Source organism: Lepisosteus platostomus, chromosome 7, assembly GCF_059453375.1.
Source record: "Lepisosteus platostomus isolate fLepPlt1 chromosome 7, fLepPlt1.hap1, whole genome shotgun sequence".
NCBI classification, from domain to species: domain Eukaryota; kingdom Metazoa; phylum Chordata; class Actinopteri; order Semionotiformes; family Lepisosteidae; genus Lepisosteus; species Lepisosteus platostomus.
Window position 1 is genome coordinate 13,979,522 of NC_142617.1, and position 18,008 is coordinate 13,997,529.

The 18,008-nt window shown below is 37.1% G+C and overlaps 2 protein-coding genes across 2 annotated transcripts; both read left to right on the forward strand.

Annotated features, from left to right (window-relative positions):
* The first annotated feature begins 5,676 nt into the window (after positions 1-5,676).
* On the forward strand, positions 5,677-6,681 carry LOC148658329 (olfactory receptor 1E16-like). The gene has a single exon (XM_088640999.1). It carries the CDS (start codon positions 5,677-5,679, stop codon positions 6,679-6,681), a length of 1,005 nt encoding a protein of 334 aa, XP_088497125.1.
* Positions 6,682-11,534: 4,853 nt separating this feature from the next.
* On the forward strand, positions 11,535-13,808 carry LOC148658330 (olfactory receptor 1E16-like). Its single transcript, XM_088641944.1, has 2 exons — positions 11,535-11,543; positions 12,568-13,808. Exons 1-2 carry the CDS (start codon positions 11,535-11,537, stop codon positions 13,576-13,578), a joined length of 1,020 nt encoding a protein of 339 aa, XP_088498070.1. The 3' UTR covers positions 13,579-13,808.
* Positions 13,809-18,008: the final 4,200 nt, after the last annotated feature.

Genomic DNA, 18,008 nt, shown 5'->3' on the forward strand with positions numbered 1-18,008 from the left:
TGCGCCTCCCGGGGAAAAGTTGGGTATCCTCGGCGGGCGAGGAACATGACATCAGCGGCAACAGGGCCCAGTCGCTCTCCTGGTCAGCGCCGCCGCAGGGCCAGCCTCTCCCGCATCAAGTCCGGCGCCACCTCCACACTGAAGCGCAGCTGGAGAGCTGCTGACAGCGCAGTGTATTCGCCTCTGTCCTCCTCCGGGACGTCCAGGAGCACCTGGCAGGCCGCTCCTTCCAGCGCCGCCGCCAGGTGGCCGGCCATCTCCGCCCGGCTCCAGCCATTCGTCCGGGCCGCGAGCTGGAACTGCGCCTCATAGGTTTCCCAAGGTGTTTCCCCGTCGTAGCGACCTGGTCGCACCAGCGCTTATGGGTGTGGGAATCGCTGGTCGGCTCCGGCAGGGAGGGTATCCTTTCTCTGGGGCACCCGCTGACCAGGAGTATCGGCCAGTCGCCCCAATTCTACCGGCGGGACCACTACTGAGTAGCCCTGGTAAGGGCTGTGGCCACCTGTCGCACCCAGGACCTATGTGCGCTGCCGATGGGTTCTGTTTCTTTAAGAGTCAGCCGGTGCTTAACAGAATCGGGTAGTGTCTGCCACGCTTTGTCCATCCTGCCCGCTTCTGACACCAATGTAGCATTTACAGGTTCTTTTCAGAACAAAGAACCAGTGGAGACGTGATTAACAAACCAAGCGCTAGCTTTATTCATTAGCAACCACACAAAGCCAAACACAGGATATACACGCACATGAGACTGACGGAACACGTACACATCTTTAGGGTGGTAATTACTTAACAACACGCTATTGTCACGACCACCAGGCAGTCAAGACCAACTCGTAAGCGAGCTAATCAGCCCCAGCAGCGGGTGATTATTAACAAACGCCGCCGCACAAGTTAAACCACCTGCTCACACTCCACCGTGCGGTGCGCAGTGCTATTTATACCTTCTTCACCTGCTTCCCACTGCTCGGTATTGAGTCTACTCCTTGAGAGCTCTACCTGGCATTTTTTCCCGTACCTCGTTTATTCTGGTTTTTGGACACCCCTTCTGCCTTTTCGACTTTGCACCTCGCCTCTCGCCTCGGACTTTTTGCCACCGGTGATCTCCCTGGATTACGATTTGCCTTTCGCCTTTTGACCATGACCTTGCCTCTTGTTTTGGATTGTTCTCCTGCCTCATCTATTACCCGTGCCTGCGTCTGCACAGGATCCTTGTATCTACCCACCAGGGATTCATAACAGCTATACTCTTATAAGACTACACAGGGCACTAGAACTACTAGGACATTATTTACACAGGTAGGGTCAGCCGCTGGTCATCGTGCTGACCCTCAGACTCTACCCGGCTACCACTCCCAGCATGCCCAGCGGTACTACGAGCGCCTAGGGGTGCTTCCTCCTCACCACCAGGCGAGGGCGTTACAATAATCTGAAAAAAGGCTTCACAATTAATGTCTCAATTTGTCATTTTGTATTTGATGCCTAATACTGTTGATCCAGCGCAGCCAGCTTCGCACTTCATTTTCATTTTTATTTCAAAAGAAGACGTACTAACAAAACAAAGTGATGCCCATTATGTTGAAGAGGTCTGTTTCAAGGACTAAATTATTTTATTTGAATAAAATTCTAAATATTTAGATATATTTAGGTAGATTCAGAAATATTTAGATATATTACCCAAAACTACAACTGTTGCATTAACATTTACTTATTAAGGCATGTGAGTGTAGAATGTACGGTAAGTATATTGTAAACTTCATCCATGGTGCAGGAGTTAGACTGCAGTAATGCAAAGGGACCACATGGTGGAACTACATACACACTATTGTACTAGGGCATGCTGTTAAAAATGAGTAACTGCAGTTCAAAGCCTTGCATCACACTTATTTCCTTGTGCTGTTATTGTTTTCATATATTTTTTTATTTAAAATGAAACAAACGGGGATTTGAAGAGATGATAATACGCATTTTTGTAAGAATATAGATTGACAAATCCAGAAAATTACACAGGTTAGGAGGGATCTATAAAGCAGTATTGTGCTGCTTTGTAATGTTTTTCATACTTGCCTTCTTTTATAGACTTTACTGGGCTTCAGAGGAAATCAATTACATACACCTGCAATAAATTCACAAAGTTTCCCACAAGAAAACAAAATCTTGTTTTAGCAGGTGCACAGCCATTTTGAACCAGCATGAATTAGGTAGATTGAGATTAAAGGTTGTCATCAACAGGGATGCTAAACAGGGGTTTGTTAAACTATGAAAGTCATAACAATACAAGATATACATTTGCAGTTATGGCTTTGTACCAGGTTGCTGTCTCATCCCACTGATGTTCAATGGGGCAAGAAGGGTATCCAAAGCATAGTTGTCACATTCTCATCTGGCAGGATGAGATCAATGTACCACCATAAAGTCAAATACTGTAGCAACTAATCATTACAAGGGCAGTTCTGTGGTGACTAGACAGTCCTGCCCAGATCATCACTTCATGGACTTCCCCATCGATTGGTCTGTTGTTCACGATAATTCTGTGTAATTCCGTCACACTCGCTACCAAGCTTCTCCTTGAAATTCCACTAATTAAATAAGCTAATTGCCTATATCCTATCAACTCGCCGACTGATGAGGTTAGTTAGTGTTATGCAAGTCAAAGTCATGCAAGTATATCATGGTCAATGATCCATGATCATCCATTCATCTGTCTTCTAAGCACTTTATCCAGTACAAGGTCACAAGGTCACTAAGCCTACCTTAGCAAGCACCAAGCGCAAGGCTGGATACACCCTGAATGGAACATCAATGCATCGCAGGGCACACGGTCACAGATACACCAAGGTCAGGTTTCCCATAAGCTAATTAACCTACCAGTGTGTCTGGAATGTGGGAGGAAGCATTCCGTGGAAACCCATGGGAGAACATACTCCACACAGATAGCATCCCAGTTATGGAACCCAGGGACATAACACTGCAAGGCAGCAGTGCTAACCAGAGTGCCCCCATGCCACCCTAATTCATGATCAATTCATGAAAATATTTTACCAATATCAAAATTTAATCAAAATTGTATACTTTATTTTGCTGAAAACCTGCACACATAAAGACAATGATAGGTCTCTCCTGATGTGCATTTTGTCCCAGATTTATTGATGTAATGTTTACCAGAAGTGTAAACTAATATGAAGATAAAAAAACAAATAAGGAACTAATTCTTAGCAGCCTGAAACTCAGCAAAAAGAAACTGATATTTATTATGAAATTCTAATCTGCTTAAGTATTTTACATCATTTTTTAAGTAGCCCACATCTAACAGAATAAAAGATAATCTACATTATCTTTTTGTTTCTCTTTTCTTTATTCTTCTCGTTTAAGAAAGGGTACTTTTATTATAAGAGTCTGTCAGATGCTTTTAGACTAACATTTACACATATTTTGTACAGATGATAAACACTGAGATACTACTTATCACTTATCACAGCTTGAAACAGAAACAACATTTTTAGCTTTACAGATGTCCAATTCAGATTTGTCGTTATTGTCCTTAGCTGATGTTAAAATCCAGCAGTGTTCAAATACACTGACAAGCATGGTGAGCCATATTATCTCAGAAACCACCTCAGATAATCTGCGATTTTAATCAAATTTGTATCAAACTATTGACATTGACATAAATTCAAAAATGAAGACAATTAAGGTATTGGTGATGGGTACTGGGGCATCATACAGATAACAGACATTTCTTCCTCTGCAGCAGCTCAATTACTCATTGCACTGTTTAAATTCTGCAGGGAGATAACTAGGTGTCTGACATTTTCTTCTAAATCAATCCATTTTTGTTTAAACCAGGCAAGACAAACAAAACTATAAAAGAATAAACTAAATAAAACACTGATACTGGAAGTGTGGCAGACCCCACCCTCAACTAGGGCAGTCTCAAGGGTCTACAGACACATAGAAACAAAGTGATCAAAAGACATGAAGACCAGAAAGCTTCATTCATGACTTAAGCATCTACCAGCATCCAAAAACTCCAACCATCCCTCCTCCAATGTGTGGCCTTTATATTCCAAAAATGCCTGATTACGCCCTTATGTGAAGTGAAATGAATGTACTGAATAGTATGCCTTTCACCAGGAGTGGGCAGGGGAGGGCCAGTGATCTACAGGATTTCATTCAAATGTGATTCCTAACAACCTAAATTATTGGCTTAATGGGACCAATTTAATAACTTCTACCTGCTCTTGAGGTGACTCTGCTTTGAAATTATCTAGAAAACCTATGTAACTCGGTCCAGGAATGCCTAACCCTGTCTTACACCAGGAGAATTACAAATTCTTCTTTGTGAAATGCATAAAACACTCTGGTGTTTTGATTCAGGTGAACTTATGAAAGGAAATCCATAAAAGGAACAAATTGAACTTTATTTTTGTTGTATTTAGAGAGAATTTAGTATTTAGAGCATATTTAGGCCGGAAATGTGATGCACATATTTACTAAAAGAATGGTGGCTGCATGGAACTAACAACTTCTTTATGGCATCCATGGATCAAGTATCTAACAGGCCAAACAAGAAAGGGGAGGTTTTTATCTCCCTTTGGAGAGAATTGATATGAATAACAAATGCACTCCAAGGGGAAAGATATTGTATTTAAATACTGTCAAGCATAGGAGGAGTCAGTCTAAAACTGAAGAGCATAATCGCAGCAGTTACACATTGAACGGTAAGGAAAAAATGTTCGGCTGCTTTCACTTACTGTACAGCTCAGCTCAGTTGATTCAGTATAACTCAGGATGGTTAGTACTTAACTAAGACTTTCTTTCATTGAGAGTCCATGATAAAATCCCAGAATACAATTTTGCAGAAGGAAAAAAATATTTTCAAGTTTCATTTTACAATCATGGTATTGCCACATTAAAAAGACTTACATTATTTTGTTTTGTTTCTAAAAAATGGCACAAAATGAGACTGGTTTTAAAGATTAACAAATCTACTATACATAAACCAGACCACACAGCTGAAGAAGACTCCTCAGCTAAAAAGTTATTTTTTCTTTGTTTATTTTATTTTAAGATGTTGAATCATCAACTAGTACCTCTGCAGCTCACATACTCAGGCAGTTCTCCACTCTGAACTCTTTATTATACTGCATGTGGATTATAAATTGTATTTAAAATGCTGAGCTTCAATAAGGGGGTGACAAAATCTCTTCTTGCAGTTTTCTGCAAATATATTATGACAAATCACAATATATTTCTTTTAAATGCAATAGTGATAAAGCCAGTCAGAGGAGTAAAGGTTCATAGGATGAATCACAATATTTGTCTTTCAAATGAAACACCAATACAGTCAGTTATACGAGTAAAACACTAACAAAATTGGCAATATACTCTAAATGGGTTCCTACTGAATATACGATATGTGGTCAAATCTACAGTATGCCACTTCAAGTCAGGGAAAATTGCATGAACAGGCTGAATTTAATATGCTGGTAATGAGTACTGCAGGACTCAAGAGGCATTACTTGAAATATCACAGCAAAACTCCTATATTACACTATAAGAAATCACTATGAATCTGCATCCATTTTTTCAAAGTGTGTCCACTGCATGAAATGTTCAAGCATGTTTTAGCATGTTTTTTTCTGTGTGTTTTAGAGTACACTACATGAAGAGCTTGCCATGCCTGAGGAAAACAGAACCCAAATCACAGAGTTTTTCATCTTGGGTTTCCCTGGACTTCTGCCACAATATCATTCACTGGTGTCTGCTCTTTTTTTTCTCATTTACGTGGCAATTCTAATTGGGAATGGATTTATTGTTGTGGTCCTCATCATTGAGAAAAACCTGCAGAAACCCACCTATCTCATCTTCGGGAACCTTGCAGTGGCAGATTTAGCTTTCAGTACGACTACATTGCCCAAACTCATTGCCAGGTACTGGTTCGGCTCCCAAGCTATCCCTTTTTCTGCTTGTTTCCTACAAATGTTTTTTGTCCATTACTTGGGATCAGTCAATTCATTTCTTTTAATGATAATGGCAATCGACCGCTACATTGCAATATGTAACCCTCTCAGGTATTCAACATTGCTTAAAAACACCAATGTATTCATTATGTGTGCTTTTTCATGGGGTGTAACAGTATTTATTGTTGCTATTTCAGCCATTCGGGCAGTCACTTTGCCTTTTTGTGGGCCCGATGTTATTGTACATTGTTACTGTGATCACATAGGAATAACCAGGCTAGCTTGTGCAGACATCAGGTCCTATAGCTTAGTGGCTTTAATTAGTGCCATCCTTGTGTTGTTCATTCCCCTTTTCTTTATAATATTTTCTTATGTTCAGATCATTCTCTCTGTTATGAGGATTGCGAGCTCTGAAGGGAGATACAAAGCATTCTCCACCTGCTCTTCTCAGCTGTGTATCATAGCTCTCTATTACCTTCCCAGGTGTTTTGTTTACCTAGCAAACAGTGTGAATATTGCGATAAACACTGATTTCCGCATTGTCCTGATTCTGACTTACAGCCTGGTGCCACCCATGATAAACCCTCTGATTTACTGCTTCAAAACAAAAGAAATCAAGCAGAACTTGGTCAAAAAGTTAAGATCTAAAACAGCTGAAAACCGGGTGAGCTGTATCTCCTGTGTAGAAAAACAATTTAAAAATGCATTTTATAGTACTTAAGGAAGTTTTCAAAAGAAAGAAGGGCATTTGGCTCATCTATCTTATTTAATTTCTAAGCACAATAGCTAACTAATCCATGGTTTTTAACCAGATTATTCTTGAAAGAAGTGAGGGTGTCATTTCAAACAGCATGGCCAACTTGTTTCAGACTCCTAAGATCCTCTGTACATAAAACGTTCCCTTTTTAAATGCACTTCCCCATAGTTTCCATTATGTTTTGGGGTTTGTGTTTCACTGCAGGTTCTAAGAAAGTAGAATAGGTTGAGTGTTTTAAACCTTATACTTATCGCCTTATACTATTATACACAATATTCTAAAGTTCTAAAAGTTCTAATTCTAAACATTTTACTACAGTACATGTTGCCCAGAAGATGTTTTTATTATAACTATGTACTGAATGCCTAATACACAATAAAGTTGCCAGGGAAAGATTTGACTGATGTGGAAAAGCAGGTTTTACAGGAAAAACAAACAATTATGTGCATATGTTTAACAATATCCTTTATTACAAAATTTGTGATGTACTGTATGAGTAACAAATATAGCAGGTGGTTCTCAAATGTATGTAGTATTGTTCTTCCAAATCCAGTTCTTAAAGAAAGATCCCGATTCCCACAGATCTGACTCTTGGGTTAATTGAATGGCTGTCATTACTGGCAGGCCTCCACCAATCTTCCTCTCCCCCATCAAGCAAATAAATCATACATGTACTGTATCATCCCCAGAAATGATGGAGGGTTGAAGTGTATCACGCCCTTGATCTTCCCCTTTTCAGTTTTTATATCAGAGGTTCAATTCAACAAGTTAATATTTCTAGATAGACAGATAAGACGTTATTGATCCCAAAGGGAAACTGATGTGTTACAGCAGTCCAGCCCAAGACGAGCAAAAAAAAAAAGACATCAGAATCGCCGAAAAATTAAAATACATAAAGCAATACAAAATAAATCTCAAATAAATACAAATAAATACGTAGGGTGCAAAATATGCTCATAGTCACTGTAAAAACAATAAAATATGTGCAAAATGTGCATAGGTACAGTGGTGTGAAAAAGTGTTTGCCCCCTTCCTGATTTCTTATTTTTTTGCATGTTTGTCACACTGAAATGTTTCAGATCATCAAACAAATTGAAATATTACACAAAGATAACACAAGTAAACACAAAATGCAGTTTTTAAATGAAGGTTTTTATTATTAAGGGAAAAAAAATCCAAACCCACTGTATATACAGATTGAGTGTCCCAAAAAAAGTACAATGGAGCAACATGCTGTCCATAGACGAGCAAAAGAAGGGCTAACAGTTCTAGCCTAGGGCAGCATTATACACCCTGACAGACACAGTCGGCTCTGACCTTTCTTGTACAGGGCATCGGTGTTACCACACCACTCCAGCTTATCATTCAGGTGTACCCCTAAGTACTTGTAGGACTGCACCCCCTCTATGTCCTCACCCTGCATGGAAATAGGGTTCAGCGGAGACTTCCTTCCTTCCTTATTCCTGTCACATTATTTCCATTAGAAAGAATACACTGTGGCCATTAGGAAAAAGAAATGTCATTCCCCTGGATATGATCATATGTAATTATGGAAACATGCATACATATTGTAAATATAATACATAATGAATATAATTACAAATGAGATTAGTATTTTACAGGGTTTTTTTACTAATAAAATGAACACTTTTAAATCATTACTGACTTTGGTCAGTATTTTATTTTAACAATACTCTTACATTCGATATAAAAAGGATGTTGAAAAACAGCTTTAACCAAATTTAAGGGCACAATCCACTTCCTGTACTTCTTCAAAGAAGTGGGTAGACAGTAGAATGTTTTTAGCATAAATCTCTGTTCTTCTAGCATTTAACATGTTAAACAAATTGCAACACACAGACTTCAGTCCCTGTGAATTGTCTCTGTAGATTATCACAATATAGTATCATGCACCCCTACTGTTTATATTTTCTAAAAAAAAACAGATTAATTACCAGCCTGATAAGCAATTTATTCATGGGTGGGTTTTTTTAACTAAAATGTGAATCAATAAATCTTGGTTTCATAGATCAAGAGGTAGATTTCCTGTCCTAATCATAAGTCCAGTATTCTTTAACTATAAATAGAAATAATTAAATAACCAGCGAGGACAAATACTGTAGGTACAGTATGTAAATGTATGTTACAGATTTGTAATGTAACATGCTGCATTTGCTGTTGTGCAAAATCAGGAATTTAAAGGCTGGTTAACGTACAAAATATCTGCACACTTTGATGCTCACTGTGAAAATGCAATGTGGAAAACCTGATCGATCAAACTGATTTTTTTTTTACTAATGAATTCATTGAAAAAAGTTGAAATCACTAAACAAATACTGCATGGGAGCACTAGAGAGAGATATAAACCTGTACGCTATAGTATGTCAATAGTAATTACTCAGGTTGGGGATGTGAGTCAATGTGCGGGCCTGCTAAGGAGTAAAAAGGATAATTCCACACTGAAAGGTCAGGCCTTTTCAGGGCTTCAAATATGCAGTGTTTTTTTTTTATTTCTATCACCAGTAAACACACAGAAATAGCTGGAGTTATTTGTTATACAGTAAATTCTAAATTTGTGGCTGATATTTTGGACAATAGAAAACAAACTTCTGAGAAACAAAACTCACCCCTTCTACTGCTTTAAAGTACATTTAGACTTAAACCTGAAAATAAAATAAAAAAAATGAATGTGCTGTAACAGTTGATGGCTAATATGGAAGTCATTGTTTTAATACTTTGATTTTCTTGGGAAGCTCTTTATTATCATCATTATCAATTGTTTTAATTATACATTAAATATTTCTTACTGCCTTCATAACTTGAAAAATTACACAATTCTCGATTATTTTTTTTCATATCTGTTGCCCGTTACTGTTGATCCGGTCCTTTAAACGTTGACTAGAAAAGAAATCCAGCCCTCAACTTCGTATTTCATATTAATTTCTAATTTTATCTCGAATCAAATGCACAAACAAAACTTAGCGATTACCGTTATGTTTAGTTTGTCTCAAAAACTACATTTAACTAAATTTAAAATGTTCAAAATGTTTATATATGTCACAAAACAGCTATCATATTACTAATTAGATATACAGCAATATACTGTGTGCAGTACTAGACTGCAGTAATGCTAAGTGACCACATGGCGGAACCACATACACGTTATTTTACTAGGCATGCTGTTAAAAATGAATAACTGCAGTTCGAAGCCTTGTAATACACTGGTTTCCTTGTGTTTTTTAATATTTTAATATTGTTTTTACTACAAATGAAAGAGGGATTTGAAGAGATTAAAACCTATCCAAAAATAAACATTTTTTTAAAATAAGAATATAGACTTTTGGTGGCATGACAAATCCAGAAAGTTACACTGGTTAGGAGGGCTTTATAAAGCTGTATGATAGATGTGATAGATCCATATTTATTTATTTTAAATTTTTTCATAGATATTTATTTACTTGACTTTGATAATCCTTAAAGCTTTAGTGGAAATCACTTACATAGACCATACGTTCCTCACAAGAAAACAATTAAATCTTTTGTAGCAGGTGCATAGACATTTCATTGGACCAACATGCATTAGTTAAATTCATCATATTTATGAAAGGTTGTCATCATCAGGATTGATAAGCAGCGGGTGTATAAACTATAACCAGGATGGCTAGACTATGATAGTAACAGCAGGAAAGTCTCATTCCTCATTCCTCAGAGCCTGGACAAGCACATCCCATTCTCACCCCACAGATGTTCAATGAGGCAAGAGGGTTATCCAAAGCATAGCTGTCACATTCTCATCTGGCAGGATGAGGTCAATGTAGCACCGTAAAGTCAGTTAGCAACTAGTCACTACAAGGGCAGTTCTGTGGTGACTAGATAATCAACATTCAACAGGTTAAATCACCTCATCTCCTGTGCCCCATCAACTCCCCCATTAATGAGGTTATTAAGTTCTTACACAAGTCAAAGTTGTACAAGAATATCATGCTCAATTATGCATGGTCATCCTTTATTGGCTTCACCGCTCTGTTCTCCTCCCCACTGATAGCTGATGTCTGGTGACCGTTCTGGCACATTTTGGTTGCCGTCGTATCATCCAGGTGAGGCCTGCACATTGGTGGTGGTGGAGGGGAGTCCCCATCACCTGTAAAGCGCTTTGAGTGGAGTGTCCAGAAAAGCGTTATATAAGTATAAGTAATTATTAATTATTTTTATCCATTTCCAAACTGCTTTATCAAGCACAGGGGTTGCAGTGGGGGGCCATAGCCTTTAGTTTATCTTTTGTTATCCATTTAATTCATAAGTGCTTTAAAATCTTGTGGCATAACATTTTTGTAAATATACATGTGATTTAATATAGCCAACAAAGGGCTTGTTAAGCAATATCTAACCATGTTTGTGTTATCACCAAAAACAATGATTATTATTAATTATTATTAAATTGATTAAACTTTGCAGCTACTGTATAAATGACTGTAGGTGTCTGACATTTTTCTTCTGCATGTATCCATTTTGCTTAATCCAGACTGGACAGACATTACGACTATAAATAAACAAGTTAAATAACACTGGTACTGGAAGTGTGATAGACCTGATGCACAACCAGGGCGTGCAGATGCAAAAAGTAACAAAGTGATCAGAAAACATGAAGATGATGTATCCCTGGTTGTAGAATCTACTAGCAGGTCAAACAAGAAAGATACTGTAGGTATACAGGCAAACAAAATAAAGTGTAGCATTTTTTTATACAATAAATTATTTCTAAATATGTTACAATTGCTTAAGATAATGAGTTTTCAATGATGAAATCATGGAATAAAATGTCACTGGTGACTTCTGCTTTGTCATTTGTAAACACAGTGTTTTATCTTTTATAATAATGTAGGTACCTTGGTTTTTACCTCCCTATGGAGAGATGTAATAATACATGCAGTCCAAAGGGGAAAGATACTGTATTTAAATAATGTCAGGCACAGGACGAGTGGGTCTACAACTGAAGTGTGTGATTTCAGTGATTACACATTGAACGGTAAGGACAAAATGTTAATCTGCTTTCTCTTACAGCTCAGCTCACTTGACTCAGTATGACACAGGATGGTTAGAGAAAAACAAAGACTTTCTCTCATTGAGGGTCTGTAATATAATTCCAGATGTCTCAACAGTAATTTAACAAAGTGAGTTTTAAGAACACAAAATCTCTAATACGTGCTTACATTGAAACACTTATTAGAAAAATATTTTTCCTCATTAATATTTTTGTAAACAATAGGTAAATCTGTTTTGAATATTGCACAAACTCTTCAGTGTTAGTCTGTTTTATCTATCCATTACATACTGTATAACTAATCTGTATGGCCTAATTAGTTCTTCACACAACTGAAGAAGAGTCCTCAGATCAAAAGATATTTTCTTATTTTGTTTTACTTGCAGCTCAAATTCTCAGGCAGTTCCCTACCCTGAGGTCTTCATTATACTGCACACGGTTTATTTTTTGTGTTTAGAAATGTTGAGCTTCATGGTGAGGATGACAAAATCTCTTCTTGCAGTTTTCTGACAAATCACAATATGTTTCTTTTAAATGCATTAGCGATAAAGCTAGTCTCTTCAAGTCATGGGACATTGCATGAAGAGAGTGAATTTCATATTTTGATCGTGAGTTATGTGGGACTCAAGAGGCATCACTTGAGATATTACAGCATAGCAGAATATAATAGCATAATATTACCTGTGCTACTCTGTAAGAAATCATTAAGAATATGCATCCGTTGTTTGAAAGTGTTTCTACTGCATGAGATGTTCTAATTTGTTCCTGCCTGTTTTTTCTGTGTGTTTTAGAGTACACTACATGAAGAGCTTGCCATGCCTGAGGAAAACAGAACCCAAATCACAGAGTTTTTCATCTCGGGTTTCCCTGGACTTCTGCCACAATATCATTCACTGGTGTCTGCTCTTTTTTTTCTCATTTACGTGGCAATTCTAATTGGGAATGGATTTATTGTTGTGGTCATCATCATTGAGAAAAACCTGCAGAAACCCACCTATCTCATCTTCGGGAACCTTGCAGTGGCAGATTTAGCTTTCAGTACGACTACATTGCCCAAACTCATTGCCAGGTACTGGTTCGGTTCTCAAGCTATCCCTTTTTCTGCTTGTTTCCTACAAATGTTTTTTGTCCATTACTTGGGATCCGTAAATTCATTTCTTTTAATGATAATGGCAATCGACCGCTACATTGCAATATGTAACCCTCTCAGGTATTCAACATTGCTTAAAAACACCAATGTATTCATTATGTGTGCTTTTTCATGGGGTGTAACAGTATTTATTGTTGCTATTTCAGCCATTCGGGCAGTCACTTTGCCTTTTTGTGGGCCCGATGTTATTGTACATTGTTACTGTGATCACATAGCAATAACCAGGCTAGCTTGTGCAGACATCAGGTCCTATAGCTTAGTGGCTTTAATTAGTGCCATCCTTGTGTTGTTCATTCCCCTTTTCTTTATAATATTTTCTTATGTTCAGATCATTCTCTCTGTTATGAGGATTGCCAGCTCTGAAGGGAGATACAAAGCATTCTCCACCTGCTCTTCTCAGCTGTGTATCATAGCTCTCTATTACCTTCCCAGGTGTTTTGTTTACCTAGCAAACAGTGTGAATATTGCGATAAACACTGATTTCCGCATTGTCCTGATTCTGACTTACAGCCTGGTGCCACCCATGATAAACCCTCTGATTTACTGCTTCAAAACAAAAGAAATCAAGCAAAACTTGGTCAAAAAGTTAAGATCTAAAACAGCTGAAAACCGGGTGAGCTGTATCTCCTGTGTAGAAAAACAATTTAAAAATGCATTATATAGTACTTAAGGAAGTTTTCAAAAGAAAGAAGGGCATTTGGCTCATCTATCTTATTTAATTTCTAAGCACAATAGCTAACTAATCCATGGTTTTTAACCAGATTATTCTTGAAAGAAGTGAGGGTGTCATTTCAAACAGCATGGCCAACTTGTTTCAGACTCCTAAGATCCTCTGTACATAAAACATTCCCTTTTTAAATGCACTTCCCCATAGTTTCCATTATGTTTTGGGGTTTGTGTTTCACTGCAGGTTCTAAGAAAGTAGAATAGGTTGAGTGTTTTAAACCTTATACTTATCGCCTTATACTATTATACACAATATTCTAAAGTTCTAAAAGTTCTAATTCTAAACATTTTACTACAGTACATGTTGCCCAGAAGATGTTTTTATTATAACTATGTACTGAATGCCTAATACACAATAAAGTTGCCAGGGAAAGATTTGACTGATGTGGAAAAGCAGGTTTTACAGGAAAAACAAACAATTATGTGCATATGTTTAACAATATCCTTTATTACAAAATTTGTGATGTACTGTATGAGTAACAAATATAGCAGGTGGTTCTCAAATGTATGTAGTATTGTTCTTCCAAATCCAGTTCTTAAAGAAAGATCCCGATTCCCACAGATCTGACTCTTGGGTTAATTGAATGGCTGTCATTACTGGCAGGCCTCCACCAATCTTCCTCTCCCCCATCAAGCAAATAAATCATACATGTACTGTATCATCCCCAGAAATGATGGAGGGTTGAAGTGTATCACGCCCTTGATCTTCCCCTTTTCAGTTTTTATATCAGAGGTTCAATTCAACAAGTTAATATTTCTAGATAGACAGATAAGACGTTATTGATCCCAAAGGGAAACTGATGTGTTACAGCAGTCCAGCCCAAGACGAGCAAAAAAAAAAAGACATCAGAATCGCCGAAAAATTAAAATACATAAAGCAATACAAAATAAATCTCAAATAAATACAAATAAATACGTAGGGTGCAAAATATGCTCATAGTCACTGTAAAAACAATAAAATATGTGCAAAATGTGCATAGGTACAGTGGTGTGAAAAAGTGTTTGCCCCCTTCCTGATTTCTTATTTTTTTGCATGTTTGTCACACTGAAATGTTTCAGATCATCAAACAAATTGAAATATTACACAAAGATAACACAAGTAAACACAAAATGCAGTTTTTAAATGAAGGTTTTTATTATTAAGGGAAAAAAATCCAAACCCACTGTATATACAGATTGAGTGTCCCAAAAAAAGTACAATGGAGCAACATGCTGTCCATAGACGAGCAAAAGAAGGGCTAACAGTTCTAGCCTAGGGCAGCATTATACACCCTGACAGACACAGTCGGCTCTGACCTTTCTTGTACAGGGCATCGGTGTTACCACACCACTCCAGCTTATCATTCAGGTGTACCCCTAAGTACTTGTAGGACTGCACCCCCTCTATGTCCTCACCCTGCATGGAAATAGGGTTCAGCGGAGACTTCCTTCCTTCCTTATTCCTGTCACATTATTTCCATTAGAAAGAATACACTGTGGCCATTAGGAAAAAGAAATGTCATTCCCCTGGATATGATCATATGTAATTATGGAAACATGCATACATATTGTAAATATAATACATAATGAATATAATTACAAATGAGATTAGTATTTTACAGGGTTTTTTTACTAATAAAATGAACACTTTTAAATCATTACTGACTTTGGTCAGTATTTTATTTTAACAATACTCTTACATTCGATATAAAAAGGATGTTGAAAAACAGCTTTAACCAAATTTAAGGGCACAATCCACTTCCTGTACTTCTTCAAAGAAGTGGGTAGACAGTAGAATGTTTTTAGCATAAATCTCTGTTCTTCTAGCATTCAACATGTTAAACAAATTGCAACACACAGACTTCAGTCCCTGTGAATTGTCTCTGTAGATTATCACAATACAGTATCATGCACCCCTACTGTTTATATTTTCTAAAAAAAAACAGATTAATTACCAGCCTGATAAGCAATTTATTCATGGGTGGGTTTTTTTAACTAAAATGTGAATCAATAAATCTTGGTTTCATAGATCAAGAGGTAGATTTCCTGTCCTAATCATAAGTCCAGTATTCTTTAACTATAAATAGAAATAATTAAATAACCAGCGAGGACAAATACTGTAGGTACAGTATGTAAATGTATGTTACAGATTTGTAATGTAACATGCTGCATTTGCTGTTGTGCAAAATCAGGAATTTAAAGGCTGGTTAACGTACAAAATATCTGCACACTTTGATGCTCACTGTGAAAATGCAATGTGGAAAACCTGATCGATCAAACTGATTTTTTTTTTACTAATGAATTCATTGAAAAAAGTTGAAATCACTAAACAAATACTGCATGGGAGCACTAGAGAGAGATATAAACCTGTACGCTATAGTATGTCAATAGTAATTACTCAGGTTGGGGATGTGAGTCAATGTGCGGGCCTGCTAAGGAGTAAAAAGGATAATTCCACACTGAAAGGTCAGGCCTTTTCAGGGCTTCAAATATGCAGTGTTTTTTTTTTATTTCTATCACCAGTAAACACACAGAAATAGCTGGAGTTATTTGTTATACAGTAAATTCTAAATTTGTGGCTGATATTTTGGACAATAGAAAACAAACTTCTGAGAAACAAAACTCACCCCTTCTACTGCTTTAAAGTACATTTAGACTTAAACCTGAAAATAAAATAAAAAAAATGAATGTGCTGTAACAGTTGATGGCTAATATGGAAGTCATTGTTTTAATACTTTGATTTTCTTGGGAAGCTCTTTATTATCATCATTATCAATTGTTTTAATTATACATTAAATATTTCTTACTGCCTTCATAACTTGAAAAATTACACAATTCTCGATTATTTTTTTTCATATCTGATGCCCGTTACTGTTGATCCGGTCCTTTAAACGTTGACTAGAAAAGAAATCCAGCCCTCAACTTCGTATTTCATATTAATTTCTAATTTTATCTCGAATCAAATGCACAAACAAAACTTAGCGATTACCGTTATGTTTAGTTTGTCTCAAAAACTACATTTAACTAAATTTAAAATGTTCAAAATGTTTATATATGTCACAAAACAGCTATCATATTACTAATTAGATATACAGCAATATACTGTGTGCAGTACTAGACTGCAGTAATGCTAAGTGACCACATGGCGGAACCACATACACGTTATTTTACTAGGCATGCTGTTAAAAATGAATAACTGCAGTTCGAAGCCTTGTAATACACTGGTTTCCTTGTGTTTTTTAATATTTTAATATTGTTTTTACTACAAATGAAAGAGGGATTTGAAGAGATTAAAACCTATCCAAAAATAAACATTTTTTTAAAATAAGAATATAGACTTTTGGTGGCATGACAAATCCAGAAAGTTACACTGGTTAGGAGGGCTTTATAAAGCTGTATGATAGATGTGATAGATCCATATTTATTTATTTTAAATTTTTTCATAGATATTTATTTACTTGACTTTGATAATCCTTAAAGCTTTAGTGGAAATCACTTACATAGACCATACGTTCCTCACAAGAAAACAATTAAATCTTTTGTAGCAGGTGCATAGACATTTCATTGGACCAACATGCATTAGTTAAATTCATCATATTTATGAAAGGTTGTCATCATCAGGATTGATAAGCAGCGGGTGTATAAACTATAACCAGGATGGCTAGACTATGATAGTAACAGCAGGAAAGTCTCATTCCTCATTCCTCAGAGCCTGGACAAGCACATCCCATTCTCACCCCACAGATGTTCAATGAGGCAAGAGGGTTATCCAAAGCATAGCTGTCACATTCTCATCTGGCAGGATGAGGTCAATGTAGCACCGTAAAGTCAGTTAGCAACTAGTCACTACAAGGGCAGTTCTGTGGTGACTAGATAATCAACATTCAACAGGTTAAATCACCTCATCTCCTGTGCCCCATCAACTCCCCCATTAATGAGGTTATTAAGTTCTTACACAAGTCAAAGTTGTACAAGAATATCATGCTCAATTATGCATGGTCATCCTTTATTGGCTTCACCGCTCTGTTCTCCTCCCCACTGATAGCTGATGTCTGGTGACCGTTCTGGCACATTTTGGTTGCCGTCGTATCATCCAGGTGAGGCCTGCACATTGGTGGTGGTGGAGGGGAGTCCCCATCACCTGTAAAGCGCTTTGAGTGGAGTGTCCAGAAAAGCGTTATATAAGTATAAGTAATTATTAATTATTTTTATCCATTTCCAAACTGCTTTATCAAGCACAGGGTTGCGGTGGGGGGCCATAGCCTTTAGTTTATCTTTTGTTATCCATTTAATTCATAAGTGCTTTAAAATCTTGTGGCATAACATTTTTGTAAATATACATGTGATTTAATATAGCCAACAAAGGGCTTGTTAAGCAATATCTAACCATGTTTG